General features: G+C 48.8%; 1 protein-coding gene across 21 annotated transcripts in view; it reads right to left on the bottom strand.

Moving 5' to 3' along the window:
• The window catches only part of CAMK2G (calcium/calmodulin dependent protein kinase II gamma), a 108,880-nt gene extending 97,975 nt beyond the window's left edge, over positions 1-10,905 (bottom strand). For 20 of the 21 annotated variants that reach the window (XM_032445265.1, XM_015866532.2, XM_015866540.1 and 17 more), the window contains exons 1-2: positions 10,731-10,795; positions 8,912-9,006 (exon numbers count right to left, since the gene is read on the bottom strand). In XM_032445265.1, coding sequence (XP_032301156.1) covers positions 8,912-9,006; positions 10,731-10,795 — 160 coding nt within the window. Of the gene's footprint in view, positions 1-8,911; positions 9,007-10,730 lie in introns of all 21 variants that reach the window. The other variant, XM_032445264.1, reaches the window with a different exon arrangement.
• Positions 10,906-16,397: the final 5,492 nt, after the last annotated feature.

Genomic DNA, 16,397 nt, shown 5'->3' with positions numbered 1-16,397 from the left:
ATTGCTATCTCTTCTTCCTCTTTTTCACCTCAGATTTTGGGCTGCAGTGTCAGACCACTTTTCTCAGTGCTTCCCTGGCATTGAAAAAAAACAACCCTCCTTGCTAGTCCACATCAGCTGGTGACTGCAAGCGACACTGCAGAGCAGAAGATAAAGCACCTCCAGATGCTGCTACTCCAGCAGACAAGCTGCAGCCTACCCCAGCTAATTGCCTACAAGAGAGCAGGAAGTGAGGGGAGGGAAAAGAACCCTTTCCACAAAGGTTCAGGACCTGGATTAGGTGCCTTAACATCCTTGTTCTCATTTGCAGCCCTTACGGGAACTGAAAAGTCCACTTGGCAGCTGGGCTGGTGGGAAAGACACATACATCTAATTTCCATATATATTAATTTCTCATTCCATAAATAAACATTTTTGGGTAAGTTGAAGAAGCCCTACTAGAGAGGGACTAGTTTTAATTACTATAATTCTATCTTGTTAAGTCCATACTCAAACATTTCAGGCTAATGTGTGTACTCTTGGACAGAATTTTGCTGGGCAAGATGAGGTTTGTCTCTCCCAGAGCAAACTGCAGAATGGCACCCTGCAAGCTCATAGCAATGCCACGCGACACCACGTTCTGAGTGAAGGAGCACTGAGGTGTGGGCACTGGGTGCAGATACTCCCATCCTCCCCAGCCAGCTGCCAGCCCCTAACACACTCTGGGTCAGTCCATATAGCAGCCAACCAGCACAGACAACAGCACCACACAGGGTCAAGACCAGCACGACCACTAATGGTGCTGACACGATTTTTCATCAGCCACTTTCAATGACAGCAGCCTTGCACTACCAATACTACCCAAGCAGGCTGGATGGGTTCACGTTCAACAGCCTGAAATCTGCAGGTAGCAACAAAACTCAATGATGTGCACCAGCTCCAACATGGAAAATCTCCAAGCACAAGTTAGACAACTGAAGCTATTTGTGGGTATAAGGAACAAAAGAAGAGACTGATATAAGAAACAGAGACTCATCTCACTTCTTATTTTTCAGCTACCCAACTAATGCAAATCCTACCAGTAAAAGCAGGATGCATTCACCCCCCTCCAGCAGTACACAGTGCTGAGTCTGGACACTCATGGGCAGAAGGAATGTCCGTCCTCACCCTGCAGCCATTCCGGTGGCTAATGGATAGTGAGCCTGGTATTTCTCACCAGGATGCTGTCCTTCGTTAATACATCATCACCCGCCATCCTCCCTCCCTTCCCGCCTATGAGAAAGTTTAATCCTTTGGCTCACACGCATCTGGTAAATTTTTCAGTCCCTGTTTGCCACAGTCATCATGGCAACAGCACCCAGAGATAAGGCAGCAGTACTGCCTGGCAAGCGCAGCAGCTCCCAGGTCCTGCCGCCATTCCATGTGGTCCCGCTGGCCTGCCAGAGCTATACTTGCTCCCAGCCTCATCCCTGTACGCACCTTTCTCCACCCAGAGAGATGCTGGCATTGGGTATGTTTTTCTTTTATACTAACTTGGTCTTCATTCCCACAATGGCTACTCTCTTCTCCAGCACAGCTCTCAGCTCAGCTTCTGGGACTCTGACAGAAGTACATTAACAGCACTTCAGGAGATGGTACCTTGGTTACCCTAGGGAAAAGGAGCTTTTGTTTAAAGCTAACCAGCTCTGGCTTCCAGCAGAGAGGAAAGGTCGGCCAGCACCTTTCTCAGCAGCAGGACAGGAGCCCAGCCTTATCCCAGTGTCACTGTTAAGAAAACCCCAGCCATAAAAACAGAACAGCCCAGAGCATGGTGAGCTCAAAACAGGAAAACTGAATGGAAGCACCAGAACAGCTCACTGGTGCTGAGAGATGTTTAACTCACACCCTCAAGAACATAACACAAAAGTGATGAGAGTTCAGTATCACGTCTATATGCATACATACGTTCTCTGAAAGGTCATCATGTTTACTCATCTCAGAGATGGGGAATCCTCCCCTTTGCCTCTGGCCAGAATTTGGCAAATTGGGGTCTGACACACACAGCAGAGCCATGGTTATCTCCTCCTTTCCTGACAAGCAACAAACATTAACCAGCTCTGCCTACATCCCTCAACTATTCTCAGGGTTGTCAGGAATTCACCACTTGCACAACCACCAGCTTCTCTCATCTACTCACCCAAAAGGTGAGAACAACAAGGATTCTGCAATACCAGCTGGGAGGGAAGGAGGATAAAGCAGTATCACAAAGTTACACTTGCAGTAAAAGCATTACAGATGTCTAGAATTACTATTAATTGACACATGTCAGAAAACTGAACATTCAAAGTAAGCTCAAAAATGAAAACAGAAAAAGTGAACAGGGGAGAACAAATAGAAAAAGCTACGAGGAAACCAAATCTTACAGCTAAAGACTCAGTTTCCCCAGAAGGTTCAATCTATGCCTCATTGCTCTTCAGCAACTCTCAGTGCTGAACACGCTCTTTTCCAAGATGCTGCCAGGCCGTTTCCTCAGAAGTGTTCTACCACTGTTCTCCAGAAATCATGCAGGCAGCCACACTAGAATGCTTGAGCAGCCACAAGAGCAGTACGCAGCGATATTTAAGTAGATAGTCAATCTAAGAAGGTAAGAAAGGAACCTGCAGTCAGCCCAGCTCATAGCGCTGCAGAGGAAAAAAGGGGGAAAAAAACAACAACAGGGAAAAAGCCACCACACCTGAAATTCTAGAGCAGGTGACAGGCAGGAATTAACAGAAGGGGGAAGACACCTTGGTTTTAAGGGTCACGTGGCACACAGATGGTGCTCAAGGATGGCCAAGTGGAGAGAGATTTCATTTTCCATTAGCCTGCTCTCCTCTTAAGAATCGTATTCATCCAGTTTACGGGATCAGAAAAAATAAAATTGTTCAGGGAAGTGAAGGGGACAAAGTCACCAGTGACCTCTCTTGAAAACAGTTGTGTTAATAACCCAACATGTCAAATATACAGATATACACAATCTCCAGAAATTTCTTCATGACCCATGGATGAGTTCTCCCTGGTGGTGATGGCTTTAGTACCACCCAGAGGAAAACTCAATTTTAAGACTGAGAAGTTTCCATGCTACGCTCTAGAAGGAGTAACAACAGCCGCCACCAGCTCTTGCACTGGGCCCTCCTTAGTAGGAATTCTGGCAGCTCCGCCTGCCCCAAACATTCCCAGGGATTTCAGCATCCCATCCCTCACTTGAGGGACACCTGGAAATATTTCTACCATTTGCTGATCAGGGTAAATGCTCTAGAGCTGAGGGCTTCTGGACACACACAGGAATTACCCTCATCACTACTCTGCCCCACGCAAATCCAGGTTACACCATGTGACTGAGAAACCCAGCTCTTGCCAAGCCCCTTTCCCCATGCTCACACTGTGGCTCTGGGAGCTCCTGCCCAATCTGGGTGCCCACTTCCCCCCCCACATTGTTACAGCAGGAAATTTAATACTCAGTGTGACCACAGAAAAGGCAGACACGAGCTGAAATCCTGTCTGCTCTGTTCCAGATCCTTTATAAAATATACAGTGTAAACTGAGAGGCAACCTGGGGTAACCCTGGCCATCACTGAAATCCACAGTGGGAGGAAGCCAGCTCGTGGCTGCAGGATGAGTTGTGCTCCCACTCTCTCTACTTCCCAGCCCACCACCTCCCTTGCCAAAGCCACCCCAGGTGCTTCATCACACCACGGCAAGTGAGAAGCCAGGCTGACCCCCTGCATTTTCCCACTCCTGTCTCACTTCCAGCCCCACCACTACCCTTGGCAAAGGTCTCTCCTCATACACATCCCTCCCTCTCTGAGCACCTCTCCAAGGGACACAACTTCCAGTGACACGCACTTGCTGAGCCCCCTCCTAATGGTGTTGCAGACTGCTGGGGAATTTACGATCCCAGCACACAACTGTCTCCTCAGCTCCACCCTGATGCCCATCACTTCAGCTCATCTCTGTGCTCCCCAGGCAGAGCATCCCTCAGCCTGCTCACAGACAGGAGACAGGAGGAGAAGCATGAGACACAGCATAGCACTTTGTGAGTGCTTAAAGACCTGTGGTAAAAAGGCAGCTCCTATCTCACTCCAAGTGACCAGACCTGATTTGGCAGCTCAGAAAACATGGCAGGACAGCCACAGCTTGATCTGCTGTCCTCTGCAAGAAAGGACGCTTGCCACCAGCCCATCAAAACATGCAGGCAGAGGACACCTATCTCAAGACATTCCCACACAAGCTCAGACCTGTGCCTCAGCCGTACGTGACCAGCACACTGGGCTTCCCGTGCAGCCAGACACACTTGCAGTGGGGTACAGTGCAGTTCTATGCACAGAGCCAAGAACCACCACACTGGATTCCTTGGGGCTGGAGGGCAGCCCCAGAGCCCTGACCCAAGGGCAGGCAGAGAGCAGTTGCAAAGCATACCAAAGCAGAGGGTGGTGAGTGATGCTGCTAAACTTCCTTTGTAGCACGCAAGCTCAATGTTTGAGCAGCCAGGAGAACTGCTACGGACATCTCCAGAAAGCTGAAATCAACAACCACTCTGGAACTGAAAGCCCAGGACAAGAGAGCTGCTTAAAAACAAACAAATAACTGAATTAGAACCATCACGGGTGCTTTTTCCTGGTGAGATTTGATACACAGAAGTAATTCCCTACTCCTCCCACAATCCACATAATCTCCTGCAGCAACAACAAAATAACTGGGTAGGCTGCAAATTTTCTTCTGATTTACAAATTTGGAAAGATGGAAAGCAGGGCAGAAATTCCATCTCTATATTCCACAGGCGACAGCAAAGGCACAGCAGGGAGAAAGCAGCAAAGAAGCCTTACTTTCCAAATAGCCGCTTTGCACTTGTATTTCAAAAGCTGTCACTTGCAGGAGTTGAAAGATACAGATTTTCAGCAGCAGAGAAATATTAACAATTGAGGTAATACACATAAAGCATCCCTACATAGACCAAAAAAAGGGGCCAATGATGCTGTCCCTCTGCACGTGCTGGTTAGGTCACTACATATGGTTTGGTATAAACAACATGTTAAACATTATTGCAGGATAGAGCTGTGCCTACTTCCTTCCAGAGCACAGCTATTTCTTTAAATACATTCTGGATGCATGCTCTGAAAACAAGTGACAACTGGGCTTCTCCACTGCCAGCCCCAGAAAACTCCTTCACCCAAAACACCAACACAGGTCAGTCAGAACCTGGACATTTCCCTGCTGCCACTATAGCCTCTTCTTCTCTCTCGATCATTTTGGCCACTGCAAACAATCTGAATTGCTGCCCAGGAACTGCACTTTACTTGCTAGGAGTTTTTACATTGAAACTAGTACTCTGGTGACACCCACAAGATAGCTTCCAAAACAAATCACAGCTATTACTTCCATCTGCCCATAGCTCTCGTAAGAGCCCTCTCATAGGAGCCTGGGCGTTCAGTCCCGTAGGAATTTTGGATGTCTGAGGCACTGTATTTCCCCATGTGCAATAACCACTGCTCTTATATACATCAGCTGAATGCTGACTAAGGTAAAGTCTGCTTCCTCTCCTTTTCCACAGACGTTTGGCCCCTAATTAATATTAAAGTTCTTGGCATACTCCTCACCAGGCAGTCTTAAGCATCAACACAATATGAATAATAACAAATACTTCATTATAGCCCAAGTATGAATTTTAATCTAGACCAGCTCTGATTAACAGGATTTAATAAAAGAGAGAACAGACATCTGAAAACCACAGACCAAAAAGAAACAAGAGACTCTCAACGTCAGATCTTGTATTTTACAGAAGACGAAGCTTACAAGACCAGGGTTGTTCTCTTCACAACACTGGAAGCAATTGCAGCACCATTCACCCTCCTTGTCTTCAGAGAAGCCCCACAACAGCACCACATCTCTTTACTGCTTTGAGAGAACAGTTTTACAAACGAGCCAAGTAATGGAGAATCCCTTAAACACACACCATTTACCCTTGAGTGTTCCTCTTCCTCCTTCCCACCTACCTGCATCAAACTACCAAACATTTTCTAGTCATCTCTCTATTATTCCTTCATCAGGACTCTTGAAAATCAAAGGTAGCACAAAGTACAGCAAAAGGAAAGTGAGGCTTTATTACCACTTCCCTGGACACAACCAATGGAAGCACTGGAAAAGCAAAACTTCCATGCAGCCGCAATGGGCTGCACTCTTCACCAGCAGCACGGTGCTGGCTCTGGAAGCAGCAGTGACTATGTTAGATAGTTCAAATTCTGCTGAAGACGGCACAAAACATCAGATTTAGCCACATTTAAGCTGGAGAGGGGAAGCACATCCCTGCCCAGGGGACATTCTGTTGCTGTGACCCCCGTGCAGGACTCGGGTCTGAAGGGTAGTGGGCCCACCAGCAGGCAGGCATGCAGCCGGGTGTGCCACAGAGCCCTGGGTGTGCATCCTGCCAGGCAGAGATGTGGCCTCCCCAGGGAGAAGTGCCAGCTCTGGGAAAGGAAGCATCAGGCAACATATAGCCAGGGCACTGCAGAATTAACGCCGTAATTCTCCTCCTGTGCAGACAGCTCTATAAAATGCCTTTCCCCAAGACTTTCATTTTCAGGCTGCTGAATCGAATCTCTCTGATCACTGATTTACAGCTGCAGTATCCAAACAGCATGCGTTTTCCTTCAGTGCTTTAAGCCCTATTCCAAGGTGAACTCACTAAGTTCCTATCAAAGCATTTAGTTCCTTCTTGTGTTAACCTCTCGAGCTATCAGCAAACACAGCTGTGTAACTGAGGAGCCCATATATTCAGCTGAACTTAGCATCCACTTCTCATGGCGAACACAGGTTCTATAGCCCTCAGCAAGACTTCAAGGAGACAAGATCAGTTGCTTCTTGTTTCTGCCATTCTTCTACATTAGCAGAAATCCATTTCATTTCTTGGCTTTCCTCACAACTGTGCTCTAACTAACCAGTACCTTCCTAAAGAAACCACTGCCAGCTGCAGCATGTCAGTCAGCTGAGGACCAGGTTAGTATCCTCAATCTATTTCACTGACGGGAAGTTACGAAAATTAGAAGTTAATTCAAAACGTGGCTGTAATCACCCACACATCTCCTACTCGCTGGATCATAAAACTGTCATCAGTATAACACAAAAAACAATTAGGATCTATATATTGCTCCCTCTGTAACTCATTAGGTGCCTAAACACTTAAAAATGTCTCTATCAGATCTGCTACTTCTGGGCTTGTACTGGTATGTTTATGAATTTAGTTTCAATGCTATCACCCTGCAGTTTTTTGCCATTCTCTTATCTACAGTGTTAATTTCAATATCATCTTCTCTGCACAGAAACAACTTTTCCTTTGCAATCAGTTTTGTAAGCCAACTCCTTTCTGGCTTGTGGCCACTCACACTGAGAAGATGGCTCTCCTGAAATTCTACTTCTCATCCTCACTACAGGATGCTGAGGGAATATAGCTAAGAAAGCACAGCATTCACAGCCATTAGCAAGGCAGAGACACCTTCCAAACCTTTCACATACTGAGCTCAGGAGATTGGATATTTCACCTTCCCCAGTGGCAACAATCATGTGACCATGGAAGGGACACCAAGTCACTCAGGATCTGCTGCCACCACCCAAACAACACACAGCCACATCAGCTGGTTCCCAAAATGACTTCATTCAGGTTAGATACTGAAACAACAAATCATCATGTGTACAAGGCACGGGTGTGAGGCAATCAGCCTTCTTACCCTGGCACTCTGCTTCTGATACTGCTTCTCTCTGTGACTACAGTAAATGAAAATTCTTTGCCGTTCTTCAAGCCATCTTACACTCTTACCATCACAGTTGATATTCTGGTGCAAGAGAGAACGGATATCCTTTTTCATCTCTTTTTTTAGGGATCAGGCAAAAAACATTTCACTTACAAATCATTTATTAAAAAAAAAAATCCTTGTCTCTTCCTTATGCCTTCCCCCTGAGTCCACCCTGCTGCTAATCCATCTATTCAGCTGGCAGGACAGACAAGGGCTGAACACATCCATTTTGTCAAATCTGAATGGCCTCTAAGGGCTGAGATCTTCTGGAAACATTCTCATCTGGCATCCCAACTTGTTGCACTCTGCTTTCAGCATCCTCTACTACAACTCCATTGCTCCTGTCCTTTTGGAGAAGGAGAACCGTATGGAAAGAACTTCAACCCTGCAAAGGATTCCCTGTGCGTTACAAGACCACACTCCCTGCACAAGGAAATACACCTCTTTCTGCATGTACACATACCTCTGGGAATTGGGAAACCAACAGCTTAGGAGAAAAGATAAGGTTGCTTCTCCTTAAAACAGCAGTCTGGCTTCAGCTTTTTGGAAACCCTGGAGCTGAAGAATGCAAGCAACATTTGTTCTAATTCATCAAGAAGTCAAATTCATTGGATTGCACCATGCAGCCTATTTCTGCCTTAGGAGGTAAACCTGTGAGCACCCAAACCCTCTACATGTAACTGCCATACGACAGGAGCAAGGTATGTCACATTCTTCCTTCAAGCAAACCAACAAACAAACCCACATGTGCTCTGGAAGGACAGATCTCCTGTTAGAAAGCGCATTCAGCAGAATCAGTCTGCGACAATTCCCTTTACTGGGAGTAGATCAGAGCACATGGACGAAGGTAAATTCTCTATAAACTCACCTCACGTTGGTTTGGCTCACAGGGGAAAGATCCCCCGAAGAAAAAAAAACAAACCAACATCACAAAGTATCCATTTCCAGATAAAAAAAAGATGTTCAATCATTCCATGCTAACCTCCTTTTAATCTCCTCTTTGCTACATAACTCAATTACTTTGTAACAGACGCATAGTGACCCAGACAAACAACTCCAGACCTGCTTCAAGGGCGGTAAAATATTTTCTGTTCATGGAAGGACTAAGAGGAGATCTGAGCACTAACCTCTGGCTGACAACTTTTTGGTATTGATGATTTTTGCAGCATATTCCTGTGATGAACTTTTCTTGACACATCTGCGGACCACGGAGAAGGCTCCCCTGGAAAAGAAACGAAGAGGGCAGGTGCTATGAAACAGAAAACAGGAACAAAACAGCAGCAACTTCTATCCCCAGAGTGAACTAGATTGAGGACGGTACATTAGACACAGAGGAGGGAAACAACACACGGGAATCCAATGGACAGTGCATGCTGCCTGCTGAGCAAATCAAACCTGGTACATACGGCACTCTAGCGCCCGCCTGAAGATGCCTCAAGCCCCCTCACAAACAGAACAGTGACACTGGGGAGGGAGAGCACACAGGCACAGGGACAGAGCACGCGGGGACTGATGAGTGGAAGACAAGCAGCCCGGAATGATGTGGCAAACAGCAGCCGTGAGCCCATCTCCCAAAGACAGTGGCCCCAGCAGCTATATCAGACAACCGGGACACACTCTGCCCACGATTGAGTGCTCGGTCACAAATCCCTGCACCACCTGGCAGGAGGTACTGGCTCCCTTCCATCTGTCTACCCACCTGAAAAGGGGATAAGCATGTACCTATGAATGGAGTGAGTAGGAAGCTACGAGGCTTCGTACATTTTCTCAAGCTGGAACTATTGATATTATTACAACTACTCCAAAGAGCCACTCGGAGAAGAGGTCTGAGAGAGAGGGAAGAAGGATTTCTGTGAGGAAAAAAGAGATAATACAACAGAGACCAAGGTGAAAAGACAGGGACTCAAAGTCTGCAGGACTACACAGATGAGCTGTCAGTGCTGTCCCTTCTTTAAAAAGAAAAAGAAAAACAAAACAAAATTTAAAAAAAAAAAAAGAAAAAAACAGGGTGGGAAAAGAATAACAACTGGCTTAACAAGAAAGGTTTGGAAAGGAGAAAAGGACAAATAAGAGAAAGCGGGGAGATAATTCCAAGTTCTTTTAGAACAGGAATATAACCCCACGTTCACGGACAAATGGACATATGTAGCTATAAGAAATAGGATCAGGAACTGAGCAGCGGCCCCACGCAGCCCTACAGCCGGGCTGACATGGCTCGAATCCTCCCGACACTGCAGTCCTGTCCCCGCTTCCCCTTCCTCAACCTCTACCTACAAGGCAGCACGCAGCAGTGGGAGCGCGGGGCCCGGGCTCGGTGACACACAGCCGCAGCGGCGCGGGGAGGGACGGGGACAGGGAGAACCGCAGCAGAGCCCGGCAGCTGGTGCAGGAAGGGAGGGAGCGGGGAGCAGCGGCACCGGGAAGCAACGTCCCCGCGATCCCGCCCCGGCTGCCCCCGCGCTGCCTCCCTGCCCCTCCAGGTCCCCCGCAAAGCCCCGCGTTAGGGTGCAGCGGCAGGTCTGCCAATGCGGACGCGAGTGCGGAGGGAGGAGGAAGGGCGAAGCGCCGTGCAGCAGCACCTGGTCCTTTCTCAGGGACAAGGAAGTGGGGACGAAAGCATCGCCCAACGGCGGGGACGGCGCCGCGTCCCGGCGCAGAACGCCCGGAGGGAGCGGCAGCGTGCGGCGGGGAGCAGCACCGGGCCGGGGACAGGGCGAGGGGGGGAACAGAGGAAGTGCCGGGGTGCAACAGGAGCGCGCAGCCCGAGGCAGGCGGCGGGGACCCGCGGCGGTTCTGCCGGGGGAGCGGGGCTCGGAGAGGAGGAGGATTACGGCGACTAATCACCCTCCTCCTGTTCCTCGCGAGGAGCCGAAAAGCGACTCCGGGCCGCGCCGGCAGCGACAGCGGCGGGCGGGAGGGCGGCAGGGCGCGCGGCGGGCTCCGTACTTGCCAAGCTCCTCGTAGAGCTGGTACTCGTCGGTGAAGCGGGTGCACGTTGCCGTGGTGGCCATGTTCGGGCTGCGGAGGTTCAGCGCCGCTGGGGCATGGGGCGGGCGACCGGGACGGGCCGGGACGCGCGGCCGGGCGGCCTCCCTCCGGGCTCGGCGGGGCGGCGCGGGCTCCCCCCGCGCCCGGCTCGGCGCTCCCCGCTCAGCCGTGCACAGTCACCGCTCGCCGGGGAGGGGAAGGAGGCAGAGCCTGGCCAGCACCGCGAGAACTGGCTCGGAGACACCCCGCGCCGGCCCCCTCCCTCCGCCCCTCCGCCGGCCCCGGCCCGCCGCGGGGTGTGGCCGCCGGGGGCGCTCCCGGGGCCCCGCAGCGGCGACGGCGCACGGGGACTGCGGGCGGGGTGCGGCCGCCCCCCCCGGGGGGTGCAGGGCACTGCAGTCGGCGCTGCCGCCCCGCGTCGAGGGCAGACGGACTGCGGCGGTACCCCCGGCGCCGGGCTGCGCCGCGAGGCCGGAAGAGGAGCCCGGTCCGGTCCGGTCCGGTCCCGTCCCGGCGGCACCACGCGGGGCTCTGTACCGGAGCGAGAAGGGCTGCGGCCGGAGCGACTTCCTGCGTGCGACGGGAGGGGAGGGCCGGGAGGCGGCCTCCCCGCGGGGTGGAGGAAGGGGAGCAGATAGCGAGGAGGAAGGCGCCGAGCGGGGCGGCCGCGTCCCCGGCGGGAGGGGGAAGCGGAACGGCGGGGCGCGGTGCCGCTAAGTCGGGCCCGAGGTGTTCAGAGAGACGAGAGAAAGCGGCGGTCGGGGCGCTGCGCGTGGGGCGGGTGCGGCGGCGGCGCTCACACGTGCGTGCCGGGCGTTGTGCTGATGGGACGCGGCCGCGGAAGGCGGACAGAAATCATCAGCCCTCGGCTGCAAAGGCAAACAAACCAGGCGCTGTTCTGTCTCTACTAACGTGCCAGTGGTGAGCGTCGGCTGCAGCGCCTTTATAAGCAAGTTTATTTTCACCTCTTATTTAAGTGAGTCCGTCTCAGCCTGAACACTTGCCAAATCTGCTTAATATGCACGTTTATATAGGGCAGCCGCCGATCAGGCAGAGGGAAAGGCTGCTTCGGCCTCCCGCGTGCCCCACAGCGCAGACTCTGTCGGGAACAGAGACAGATGAACGTACCATAAGCCAGAAGCAGCATTAAACTGGTCTGAAAATGAAAAGTACCGTGTAAGTACCCCGCATTAGCGCTCTATAACTGGACTCGGAAATCGTCATGTTATTCAATCACGTGGAAAGCGGTGACGGCAGCTGGCAGCATCCTCCCCAGCCCCAGGTCAGAGCAGCCAGCCTGGTGCTGCAAAGTCTGTGCCTGAGCGATGCAGCGGGGAAAGATTCAACCTGCCTATGCAGAAAGTAGAGAGAGAAAGTAGGACAATACAACAGTAATGTTACAACAAAGCAATACTTCTAGAAGGCGATTATGAAACAACAGCATTCTGCATCTTGCACCGTGCCAGCACTGAAACTTGCTGACCCAGCAGAATAATTCAGAGAAGGAACAAATGATCCAACCAACAGGTGCCGCTCAGCGAGTAGAGCTAGTGCTGAGCTGAAGCTGCTCAGGCAGCCCCCTGCAGCCCACCCGTTTCTCCAGCAGAAGAGCTGTAGATGAGGAAAGCTGCCTGCCTGATTCACACTCCCCTCCCCACGGGAGGGACCAGCAGAGAAGAATATACAGAGCCCAGGTGGGAGATCCTTGGTGCGGCAGTAGCCAACACTGCTGATAGGCATCCTGCAGTGTGCTTCCACTGTCCAGAATGACACTATCTGCTGGTTGTGCAGGAGAGGCAGCTCTTATGCTTGTGCTGTGGTTGCTGTGTGGTAGTCAAGAGATGCACAATCCAGTCTCCCATGTAAAAAATGTATGGGTGCACTGACACAGGACCCTATTCTACTCTTGACTGTTCCTCAATGCAAAAGTTGGGAGATGGGCGTTTGAGACCAGATTTTAGCACAGTGAATGGCCAGAGGGAGAGAATGTAAGCTTTCGTGCATTTGGCCTGTACTCTTGCAGACTGGGGTAAGATGATGAAGATGGAAACAGACAGGAGGCACGCAAAGAAATACAGCACTAAGAGAGACTTACCTAAAGCTATGTGTAATTGTGAGTGAGATTCTGTCAGTCGGAGCACACGCGATGGTGCAGGTCATAGGCAGGGAGGAAGAAGTTTGCTCCCAGAAAAGGCTGCACCTTTCTTGTTTTACTCATGATGAAAGAGATGCATGGGAGCAGGGGGATTTGTAATTCTTAGGATTTAACTGGGACCTTGTTAAACAAATATCAGATGAGATAGTTACAGTAGGAGTGCAGAAAGGATGTGTAATGTGTAACAGAAAAGAAAAACCACTCCAAGAGTAGCATGCAGAAATATAGAAATATGGAAGTGCTGGATGTTTATCTTGCTTCAAAATGTGTTTTACTGCGTACACTCAAGTCTGACCAAGTTATTATCTATGCACTTTACCAGACACTCAAGTAAAGGCAGCTCCTGCCATAGAGGACTCCCTGGGTAGGATTTTGGTTTTAAAGTGTTGAAAATGGCTCAACTGGACCCAAAGTCTGCTCTGGGGAAAAAGTACCCCATGATATTTAAGAATCCCCAGTTGCGGAGGTCTCATAACATATAAATAGTAAAAAGAGGAAGACTGGAGAGGAAGTTTCTTATCTTGAAGCGTTACGAGTAAAAGTGAGGTCTGGCAATAAGAAAGGGAAGAGAAGCACGAGTGGAAAGAAAAGCTCACCGTGTGTTACACACAGCAAGAGCTATAAGAACAGATTGCTAACTGAGAAACTTGTGTGAAGTGAGAAGTGGGATACGAATTGAGTGACAGACTTGATTAAACCAAATACTGAGTGGGAGCGTAAGTTATGGGAGCTGAGTTTTCAAAAGGAATGTAGACAAAATGAAGCAGGAGGGGGGTGGCAATATGGATGAGAGAGTATTATGTCAACAGAAAGAAATATTGATGCTCTGGCTGACATAGCAGTCTATTCAAACTGAGAATAAAACTGCAAATGAGTGAATCTTGAATTATGCCTGAGCAGAATTATCTCACAGAGACTGGAAAATATATGTTTGAACAGCAAGTAATGTTCTTGAGACAGCCTCTGCAGCAGTAATGGAGATTCAACTAATGAATAGCAAGAGAGATTCTGACCTCAGTTACGCAGGGATGAAATCTGGAAGTAGTGCCTTGCTTTTAGTGGACCAGCTTCATATTTCACATTAGCGGAACAGCGGTTTTGGTCTCTATCTTTTGAAGTAGCACTGGTTTGCTTATACAGTACACTGAACTGTCAGGGATCTGTAAGAGATTAATCTGATTTTAATAACCGGAGCTGAGTAAGAGGCACTAAAGAAAGTAAGTAAAATACAAAGGATTTAATGCAAAGCCCATGGGCATAAATGGACATTTCCTCTGATGTTAATGGATTTTGGATCAGGCCCCATCTGTTCATGGAGCCTAAGGTCAGCTTTGGCATGTTGAAGAATGTCCGTGGGAAGGCAGCAACACAAAAGCATTGGTCTTCAGGGAAGCGGAGTGAAGACTACAAAATGAGTTCACAGAAACTAACTGGAATTCAACCTGCAGTGGAAAACGGGAAGTACAGCATTTAACCACTGCAGAAGCTGCACAACAGCCTTCCCAGCAAGGTTAAATGAGCTAAAGGGCAGCATGTATTAGTGTGCTGAGCAGAGCGGTGCTGACTGGTGCCAGATACAAAGAGAGGGTGTTACCAAAAATAAAGGACCTGAGAAGAATGGGTGGAGTTAGAAAGTAGTTTTGGGAGGCAAGATGTAAAAGAAGAAAAAAAGCAAAAAATGCAATGAGTAAATACACTCATTAAATACACTTGCTCTGTTTTCTTCTTATTAGCAGAGGGTCCTTCAAGGAATCAAGTCATTTTTCCTCTCTGTGCCTCTGCTGTCCAACTTGTCTGTTCAGAGTGAGCAGTTCCAGGGTACTCTTATCTCACACAGGGCACTTACAGGACATAAAATTCAACCTGCCCTGCCCTTACATGGGGCCTCCTGGTGCTACCAAAACAACTAAACAACTGCTAACAACTATAAAACAAAGCACTGAGGCTTCCTGAATTTGATGAAATATGGTGTCATCTTAAAAGGAGGAATATTTTGGCGGCCAGAAAGGAGTAACGTGTTAAAATTCTTAGCAACTACTTTGCTTCTGACTCCAGAGTACGCAGTGTTACACATGAAATGTGTTACCATGACTGGCAATGTACTCACAGACATGTATACAGAAAGAAATCAACTTGTTTTCATAGGTGATTGTTCATGTTTGCTATACAACACAAGATCTCTAAAAAAAGCAATAACAAATAAAAAGCAAGTGTTTGCTGAGTATCTACCAGAAAAATCAGGTTCCTTTAATGCGCAGTTGTTCTGCTCCTTCCTTTAAATGGATGTTCACTTGGTTCTTCTAGAAAATCACGACTCAGATGAGTCTAAGTGGATTTGTAGGTGTAGCTGACAAAAGTAAAAAGTAGCACGCATAGAAGGAAGGATGCAAAAAGGAACTTTGGGTGAGTTAATATAAAATTTATATTTGAAATAAACAGATTCTGGAGTTCTGGAAAGATACAAACATTAAATTACCCTATTAGCGCAGACTATTCAGCCATCCATCTAGTTTAGTGTCTTGTCTTCAGTAGTGACCTATTGCAGATGATAGATGTGAGGGAGGGGGAACAGGAGGGGATGAGAGGAAGACAGAGGAGAAGAAAGGAAAGGAATCAGAATAAACCAATGCAGAGATGTGTACCACCCACCTGCATACTGCACACAGCTTGATTAGTGGCTTTCCTCCTGACCCCAGGCTGATGATCAAAATATGCCCTGAAGCACAAGGATTGGTAGCCCCTGTAATTTTGATCCTAGCTTGTGTCAGTGCATATGACATTCTGTTTCATGTCAATGCCTAATCCTTTTTGATTCTTACTAAGCTATTTAAGTCAGTAATATCCCATGGCACTGAGTGTTGCACGTTAATTATGTGGCTTATAAAACATATAACCTGATATCATTGCAAATTGGCTCTATTTTAATGTCACAGAGAACTCCCTACTGTTACGAGGCTGGGTCAGTAGCATGTCCAAAGAACCATGGTGTCCTGTGCTTTTCAGTGCCACGGGCCTCTGTGCTGGGGGGCTCGGGCAAAGGGAGGGGCAGCAGTGGCCTGGCCTGGCATCTGGGTCTCTGCATCTGGGTGCCCTCCAGCAGGCTGCATGTGCATGCTACTCATCTGCCTCTGCTTCCCCGCCTCTGCTGGTGACTCCTGGGGACTCCTGCCTTTACTTCCCTGGGATATTTGCAAGCCACTGAGACAAGAGGTATTCTACTTCTCATCTTAAAATGGCCAATGTCAGCTGTTAATCGTGTGAAGAGCAGGATCTTCCACCATCTAGTCAGAAACAAGACCATATTCTACAAATTCTTCTAATAATTATCCAGTAACAATAACAGTTAACGTCACCCTCAGATGGCCTTCAATTCAACAAGTTTAATGTCTGCTGTCTCCCTTGGTGAGTGGACAATGGAGAAGCAGTTTGTCCTGTTACATGACAGCAAATGAACAGATGTGTATTTCCTT

The sequence above is a fragment of the Coturnix japonica genome, chromosome 6 (genome assembly GCF_001577835.2).
Source record: "Coturnix japonica isolate 7356 chromosome 6, Coturnix japonica 2.1, whole genome shotgun sequence".
Lineage (NCBI taxonomy): Eukaryota > Metazoa > Chordata > Aves > Galliformes > Phasianidae > Coturnix > Coturnix japonica.
This window is presented reverse-complemented; position numbering and strand designations above follow the sequence as displayed.